Source organism: Octopus sinensis, linkage group LG2, assembly GCF_006345805.1.
Source record: "Octopus sinensis linkage group LG2, ASM634580v1, whole genome shotgun sequence".
NCBI classification, from domain to species: Eukaryota; Metazoa; Mollusca; class Cephalopoda; order Octopoda; family Octopodidae; genus Octopus; species Octopus sinensis.
In genome coordinates this window covers 156,449,047-156,458,450 of record NC_042998.1, presented here as the reverse complement: position 1 = coordinate 156,458,450, position 9,404 = coordinate 156,449,047, and the positions used below count along the sequence as shown (strand labels likewise).

The 9,404-nt window shown below is 36.6% G+C and overlaps 1 protein-coding gene across 1 annotated transcript; it reads left to right on the top strand.

The window, feature by feature from the left end:
* Positions 1-2,039: 2,039 nt before the first annotated feature.
* On the top strand, positions 2,040-7,946 carry LOC118762078 (E3 ubiquitin-protein ligase TM129-like). Its single transcript, XM_036500342.1, has 3 exons — positions 2,040-2,303; positions 3,371-3,845; positions 7,640-7,946. Exons 1-3 carry the CDS (start codon positions 2,087-2,089, stop codon positions 7,929-7,931), a joined length of 984 nt encoding a protein of 327 aa, XP_036356235.1. The 5' UTR covers positions 2,040-2,086; the 3' UTR covers positions 7,932-7,946.
* Positions 7,947-9,404: the final 1,458 nt, after the last annotated feature.

Genomic DNA, 9,404 nt, shown 5'->3' with positions numbered 1-9,404 from the left:
AGAGAAATATTTGACAGACAGAAAGAGAGAGTTACATATTTTAACTGGGTGGGAGCTGTCTTCAATAATTCAAGTAATGCTATATATTCAAAATTAACCATACATGCTGGTTTTGTTGTTGTTATTGTTGCTGCTACTGTCGTTATAGTCACTTATTTTTTTATTTTTTGTATTTTGACACTACTTTCTTTCAGAAGTTAGTGGTCATAAACTCCCGAGGGAATTTTATGCCAGCTTCATCACTTTTATTTATTATTTTTTTTCCTTTGTTTTGAGACGAGATCGAACTTAAGCATTTTATACCGATAAATTTTAAACACTTTTTTCTGAAACTGGTAAGATTATGTAGGGGGTGTAAATTTTGATCTTGCACCCCCTGAGAATTCTAGGGGGTGTAGGTGCACCCGCTGCACCCCCTGTTCCCGGGCCCTTGGCTGCAGATGAGTTTGTCACTCTTCTGTTTCAAGAAGGGAAGACGAATGCTCCGGGTCCAGTCATTTGGAAGTTGCTCTGATACCCATACGTGGTTGATGATGTGAGCAAGTCACTGGATCATGTTTTCTCTGTCCATCTTCAACATCTTCGCTGTGATGGTGCAAATTCCAGGGTCATTGCGGTTGTTGAACTTCTTCAGGGAGACACTGATTTCATCGTGGATGACAGGATCGAGTCTCCAGTGTTGTCGGTTGTAGCTGTGTCTAGAGTATTGATTATCAAGTGGAACAAATGGATGATGAAGAAGACGGCTGAAGTGCTGCTTCCAGCGTCCGAGGCGGGCGGTTTTCATGGTGATGACATTGCCACTGGTACTCTTCACCAGGGCTGTCTTAAACTGGGAACCGGCTGATGCCAGGGCGCTGAACGATTGGTGAGAGAGTACGCGAATGTTGAGGCGATGTGGGGATCACGGAGACAGGATGAGTCAGGGTGGGGCTGGTACTCGGTGGCGGGGTCGCAACTTCAGCGTGAGTGTCGCAGCCAGCAATCGATGGACGGTATTGACGAATTGAGTTCCTCTTTAGATCCAGCAGTCAGTGACAAGTGACCTCCAGCTGCGAGAGATGATGATGTGGTCGATCGCCTTCCGGGTGTAGCCGTCCTGACTGTACCAAATCCAGTGACGGATAAATTTGCAGGGAAAACAATTGCTGTCGATAAAGAGATTGTTGTAGCAGCATAGAAGTAGGTAATTACCATTGCCATTGGTAAATAGGTCGGCAAAGATTGTGCCAATAGGTTGAATCCAGTGTGGGTCAGCCGGGTTCCAGTTGATGAGTGACTTGTGGACGCGCTTGGACATGGCCAATGCCACGTCGCAAAGACCAGTCCGGTCCTCGGGGCCGTTCCTGATGAGGCAATGGTCACTTGCGATGAATTCACCACAACCAGGCCAGAGTGTTTCACAAAGTCCCGCCAGGGTGATGTAGCAGGATAGCTCTCGGGAGGGACAGCAGAGTGATTGCTCTGGAGCGAAGGAGCGACAGGACATTTCATATAGCAACATAAATTTTGTAGCGTAAGCTGATTTCTCGTTGGTTGGAGGCATGGAGGAGCCCGTTTCGATGCTGGGCAGTCTGGTTTCTTCTGATATATGTTCTAATAGGTTAAGAGCTCTTCTGGGCGGGTTGTTTGTCCTTCGCAAAATAGTCGGATGATGGGTCTGCCATCTTGGCGACGAGCCGACGCGCGGTGGGTCACCGTTAGTTTGGAACCTCCCCGATCTCTACATTGAAATTATTTTTACAAACTTGCTCATAAGTTTACAATCTTACCACTTATTTTTATAAAACTCTCATCTTCCAGAGCGTTTAAATTTAAAGACACGCTCTGGAAAATGCCAAAACATATCCCTTTTCACGAAGTATATTACTGAAGAATGACGTTTTCTTTTTTATAGTTTTGATAAGAGTTTAATTTAAGAGAAAGTTGTTGAAAACATCAGTTTTGTGTAATGTTATTTGAAAGTAAATTTGTTGAAATAAGGAAATACTTCTGTTTTATTGGAGGCATTTTTTAAAATAAGGGACTAAATTTACATTCACCGCTTAATCTTAGCTACGTTTTTTTTTTTATCAAATCTCATCGGATGGAAGAAAACGTAACAACTGTATTTTTATTATATACACTGTTATATTGCTTTTTTGCGATTTGTGTTATCGCACCACCAACTGAATTAGTTTCAGCAGGATTCTCTATTCAGAATGTGTTTTCAAACTATTTAGGCAGCCAAGATCTTCACTTTATAATCTACCATCAACGTAGGACAGCGATAACATTGGTCATTCATTCTATCTTACCACTTGGTAAGATATTTCTATTCCTTTTATTTTGTTCTCAGAGCTAAGTTCCATTCGCATACATAATCGTGAAATATTTTTGCAGTTGCATTTGGTGTAGTCCAGTATTGCCGTGAAGTTTCGGGTTGCCCTTAAGTTTTTATTTATTTTACAGAACCAAGTACACACTCAAAAAATAAGAAAATTAAAGTCAGTTTAAGTTTATCTGCAGAGGATAATGGTAAAAAGAAAATGAATGTGTACAAAGTATAATAAACGGATGTGTCTTCTTGAAAAATTTATAATTTCATCAGGAAAAGAATAAGAATATAATAATAAGTTTTGCAAATATTTTTCTATTATCATTTTCGTCCATGTAGCAAATTACTGTAGAAGAACTAAACTTTAGTAAGAAGAAATGTTGATCTTTTTATGTACCTAAAACGTTCTTTATTCGCATCCTATCAGTTATTCGAAGCAGTATACTAAACATTTCCTATGCCTTATTCTTTCGTTAACTGACTGTTGATACAGACACTACAAATTTACTTGAATTCTAGTGATTAATCTTTGATCATTTATTTGGCAGCAAAGCAGCTATGATGAGGGCAAATACGATTCTAAATAACCCGGTTTATAGGAAATTGACAAGTAGTTCAATGATTTACAATGCTGAAATCGTGTTTATTTCACTTGAACAAAAGCTTGTTACCATAAACGGTATTGTTGTTGATTAGCTCACATCGAGCAGAGTTATGATGAAAAGCTTTCGTTCTTTGACCATCCCGTATTTTTTAGATACAGTCTATTAAGGACTATATTATGCAGTGTGTTCTACCGTTTTTTTTTAATAGTAAGAATCTAATTCGAAGACTATTTGGTTGCTACTTCTAGCAGATCATGCGATCACCTGGAGACTCTTTCGTTGGCATTGCGTGAGATATTTAGAAATAACTACTAAATTCTTATGTTATGTAGAAGATTCTTTTAGTTTGTTGTTCAAGGAAACAAAAAGGAAATATTATTGTCTATCTCATGAATTCTTTAGACATTTGCAATATATAAAGCTGCCATTTTTCTAACAATCTTTTCAGGATATTATGTTGGGCTGAGCTGTTTGGTGGATAGCCATCTTCATTTTGACTTGGATGATTTAACGTCAGGATGGATGATATATTTGATTCTGGCCACTAGCTTCCCAATTGCTACTCTTACCCTGTTTTACTACTGGTCATTAAATAATTGGGATCAACACCCTGTAGCTAAACAGTTGCAACTGTTAACAGAAAATGGTTCATCTTGGCATGATATTGCTTCCTCCATTAATGTGGAATTTCGGAGACCAGATAAATTTACATCAGGTTCAATGGCACGTCGAGTAATTGTAACTGATTCTTGGATTATGAAAACTTCTACATACCATGTGTATATCGCTCATCAAAATGATATTCATCTTAGCCTTGCTAGCAGTGAAGAACATCAAATGTCTTATGAATCAATGTCTACTGTTCAGTACCTTAACATTAACATTATACCCAACAATGCAGCTATTAAACCCTTTACTATCAGGTAAGACATACAAATGACTTTTTATCTAAATTTGCCATTATTTTTTAAATATTTTCTTTGAAAACTTAATTTTAAGTGCATTCCCAACCACATGGTTTTGGTTTTAGCTCTGCTATTTGGCACCTTGGGCAAGCGTATTCTAGTTTAGTCCCAGGATGACTAAAGCTGGTTAGTGGATTAAGTAGATAGAAATTGAAAGAAGCCTGTCTCATACACAGTATATGGTACATGCATAACAATTAAAACCATGAAGATGAAGTAAAAGAGTAACATGGTATATTAGGTTTATGCTCATGAAAAATTAAGAGTCTTTTATGTTTCGAGTATATGCTCTTCTATAGAAACAATGGCTGAGGAGAGAAAGAAATGGAGGGAGAAAAAGAACAAATATGTCTTATTTTAGACAATTACCACATACTGAAATGACTGGAAGAGGAAGAGAGTATTAGAGGTATGAGTGGCAAGGGAGACACTTGTGAAGTTGACTTGAGGCATAGGTGGCAAGGGAGACAATGGTAAGATAAATATACATATGTGTATATGTGTTTATTTATTACATTTGTGCTGGTCTGAAAATCACTAAGCAACAAGCAGTGTTATTATTGTCATTTCCCTTGTCATCAGATCATCTGAAAGACATGAAATATGATATTCTTTGCTTGAAACAAGTAAGGGTTTGCAGAAGAAAGGGCATCTGCTTCTAAAACAACATTGCAATTATATATTTGTCTCACCCATGTAAGCACGGAAAACAAATGCAAAAAGAATGAACTTATATATTTTTATATCATTCTTTTAATGTTTTCATGGAAGATTGGAAACAAAGACACTTTACAGTGACACTCTCACTATCATATAATATCAAAGTAAAGAGTTGGTAACACACTCCCTTGACCCCATATATATTTATATATATATATATATATATATATATATATATATATATATATATATATATATATGATAGGCTTCTTTCAGTTTTTCATCTACCAAATCTACTCGCAAGACTTTAGTCACCTCAGGGTGATAGTAGAAGACATTTGTCCAAGATACCACATAGTGGGGGTTGAACCTAGAGCTGTGTGGCTTGGAAGAAAACTTCTTACCACATAGTAACACTGACACCTATATGTGTGTATGTCTGTGAACAGCTAAACATCTAAATATATATGAAACAATATAATCTATATGTAAAGATATCAAAATAGATATCTGTATGAGACACTAAACTTTTGAAGTCTCATTTTCTTTGATACCAGTGCAATCATCAGTTGTAAAAAGAGGTCTTACCCACATAGAAATCTATAGAGATAATCAAATAGAGTTCAAGAAAATATATTACTAGACTGAAAATAAAACTTGGGTCAATATGATGGATTAAACCTTTGAACGGCTCCCACTGTCCAATGACAGAAACCAGTGAATGAATTATGTTGTTTCTAGTATATTGAGATGTTTTACTTCATGTCTTAATTAGCCCTCTCACAAGATATGTAGCACTATCGTGACATTAATGTTCATATATATATATATATATATATATATATATTACTGGTACTTAAAACTCTTCGGTTGCATATTTGTGTGAATAAAATCGTTTTTCTTTGGAATAGAAAAAAGTCTATTGTTATTTCTTCTTTTGCTGGTGTCTCAAATTTAGGTTAAATTGGTGTTTCTGAAAGGGGAGGCCTATGGGACAGTCAAACAAGTTGTTCTGAGAAAATTTGGTTTAAATGTTTGACAACTCAGCACCGTCCATTGGACGGGGGGAGGGAGGCGTTTTGGTCATATATATATATATATAGAGAGAGAGAGAGAGAGAGAGAGATACATATATATGTGTATATATATATATATATATGACCAAAACGCCTCCCTCCCCCCCGTCCAATGGACGGTGCTGAGTTGTCAAACATTTAAACCAAATTTTCTCAGAACAACTTGTTTGACTGTCCCATAGGCCTCCCCTTTCAGAAACACCAATTTAACCTAAATTTGAGACACCAGCAAAAGAAGAAATAACGATAGACTTTTTTCTATTCCAAAGAAAAACGATTTTATTCACACAAATATGCAACCGAAGAGTTTTAAGTACCAGTAATGATAAGGCTGTTGACTGGGAGAACACAAACATGGTTTAAATAGTAAGCTTGGCAGGAAAGAAATGTGCCTTTAAGCAGTACAAAAACAACAAAAAATGGAAGGTGCAGTTATGTACAGGTTGACGGAAGAAAAGCAGGACAAAAATGATACATTTAGCTGGAGGTAAAGCATGATGGAATTATGAGTACCTGGGATAATAATAAGTTTATCCGATAAAACATATAGGAAATCAACTTGGGATGATTTTTGATGAAAAGCATCAACCTAGGGAACTAAGTAACTAATTTTAAGCAAACTTACTTTACGGGATGTTCAAGGGCATGGAAAAGCTAGTGGAGTGCAGCCTTCTAAACCACATTCCTTGTTACTCCGTCTGGAGCATAGTAGAAAAGGTTTGTCAAGCAGCCAACCCTCGAACAGCCCACATACAGTTGTCTGTGCGAAAAGCAGGGAGTGCTGAGGTCCAACTCCACGACTTTCAATGACTACCCCTGTGCTTTGTTGATGGTCATCGCAAAGCTCAGGCGAACAGGGAATTGAACGTGTTTCATTGGGTAAACACAGTCCGACGGAATCAATGGCATGCAAGAAATAAAATCACCATCCCCTACTCCTTGACCCATGATAACTTTTGCCTCAAGAATGTGTACACAAGCTGCATGTGCATTTTTCTCGCGTATGCGTAGTATCAATCACAATAGGTGATGTACTTGCGCGTATAAATCCATGTTTCCACGGCTTTATCGATCGCATTCTCACCTGGAATCGATTTTTGTAATTTTTTCAAGACTTATACACGCCCTGATACCGTCGGTATCTACGTATCAAATTTGAGCGCAATCGGATGGAGGATGCCCAGATCCTAGAAGACACACACACAACGGATTTTGTATAATAGACATATACCAAAAGAATGAGAATTAGTCCTCAGATGGCTTGTTTGACCACATTGCTAGCCTAATTTTTGACTACTTTATATTGAAGCTAAATGCTCTCTGATTGGGGAAGCAAGCTGAGTATCGTCTCTTTGGAGTGGACTACAAACTGAAAATATCTGTCTGGAGACTCCCTTCTTTTCGTGCACATCATTAGCAATGATCAAATACATTTATATTCTATTTCATCCACTGTGGGGTTTTGTTATGTGTATGTGTGTGTATATATTAGATGAAGAAATGGTGATGACTGAAAATTCTGTACATAATAATTATAAGCTTATAAGCTTATGATTATTATTATTTCCAGAATATAAGGATTGGCTTTGTGGTTAAGAAGCTCTCTTTGCAACCATGTGGTTTTGGGTTCAGTCCCACTACCCAGTATCTTGGGAAAGTGTCTTCTACTATAGCCTTAAGCCAACCAATGCCTTATGAGAGAGGCTATGTTTAGTTGGTAGGTTTGTCTGGGGCATATGAACTCTTAGAAATAGCAACAGAAAAGAGTAGATTGTCATGTAGAGCTTATTATTAAAATAATGTTTATCTTCACAATAGTTTGTAAAGTTCATGTCTCTTCTGCAAATTTTCATTCAAAGTTATTGTTGTCCTTATCGTCCCTAATCAGAATTTTTGACTCTTTGTTTATTTACATTACATTTCTCTTTAAAAACAGCAGAATTGTATAGTTTCTGAGAGACTAAGGGAATAAATAAATTATTTATTCCAATTTTTTTTTTATTTTCTTTTTTTTAGATTAAATTCTTTAGAATATGGTGAGTTGAGAGGGAAGTTAAGAGCTCCTCTTCTGAATGCCCGCAATATCATTATTCATCAGTCATTGAGTGATCAGTTCCTTGTTGCTTTTCAAAATGAAGTAGAAAAAAATCCTGTGTATGTTTTGTCTCCAGAAACAGTAAGTGAACTTTCACACAACCTATCTACTTACTCATATATGCACATAAGCCACGGGGCATATTCTAAATACATGCTTATTTTCAGATTTTCAAGCAACAATGTTGGGGCCAATTTAATTCATGCCTCATAATTTATGAAGTATTATATTTCACAACTTGCTTTGAAACAGGTCAGCATAGGCAACAAAATAGCATCCACTGTAGAAAATTTGTCTGTCTGAACCACAGAAGCATAGAAAAGTGGACATTAAATGATGATGGTGATGATGATGATTGTCCCTATCAATAAATGTTCTACATTAATCTGTAAAAACCTAAGAATACAATGACCCCAAGCAATTGTTGTGATATGTAGTTAAAGACTAGACTGTACATATGATGGCTTGGTGAAAGCTGTGTGTGTAATTCATATCATTTTTCTGGCAAAAATCAGTTTTACTGCATTTAATAACGACTACTCTGATAAATTAGTTTTGCTACAAAATAGCTGAAATTCAATTGCAAAGAGTGAAATTATTACTGAGAGTTCAACAAAATTGGAAATTAATTTTCACCATTTAAAATCACATGGTTGCTGTGCAGTATTTCTAAGACTCATCAGCCCAGTCCACAGTGAATATTATTTGTGTAATTAGAATAAGATATTCCTTTGTAGTATGCATCTGTATTGTGAAAGTTTAAAATATGAATATGAGTAATATTCACTAAAATTTGCCAAAGCTAGAATGATTATGTAAATTATTACTGTATCAACCAGACTATCAGATGTTGTTACACATCACTGGTTACAATTACTTCCAATTCTTTTTTGACTGTGCCATCCTTTTCCACCTTGTCTCAAATTGTTCAACTAAATCATTTTCCTATTGTCATGGAGGTCTTCCAAGTATCCTTTTCTGATCTCTTGGATACCACTTGGCAACTGCATGGGTCCACTTATCTGTGAATCTTGTGTTGTGTCCAGCCCAGTGGAACTTGTACTTTCGGTATTCTGTGATTACATCATCCACTCTGCTCTGTTCTCAAATTGTCTCATTTCAAATATTTTGTAACAATATTCCATGATCCTTTGCATCATAACCAATTGATGTTCTTCCCTCTTTATAGTAGCCCACATCTTACTTGTGTATTATTGAAGAGTCTGGCATGTATGGTCTTGTTCATCTTTGCTTTGAACACATCCTTTATTGTGGTAGATGCCTTCTATCCTGACTTAATTCTTTTTGAGATTTCAGAATCCATATCTCAGCACATATTCACTATGTGCTCTAAGAAAATGTTCTTTTTCATCTCTTTGATTTTGTTGCTTCCCACCTCTATTTGGCTTTGTGCTACTTCTTGTGCTTCTTGTACTATTTGGCCTTATGCTACACATGTAGTCTGTTTTCATGCAGTTCATTTTGAAACCTACTGCTGAGCTATGAGTGTTAAACTCTGTCAGCATGGTCTACAGCAGATCTGTGGTGGTTTTAGTGATGAGTATATGTCATCTGCCAATTGGGGGTGAGTTAGTAGCTCACTGTTGATGTTCATGCCATTTGTCTAGTCAGTGTCCTTGATGAACATTTCTAGGCATGTAGTGAAAAGCTTGGGGAGATGGTATT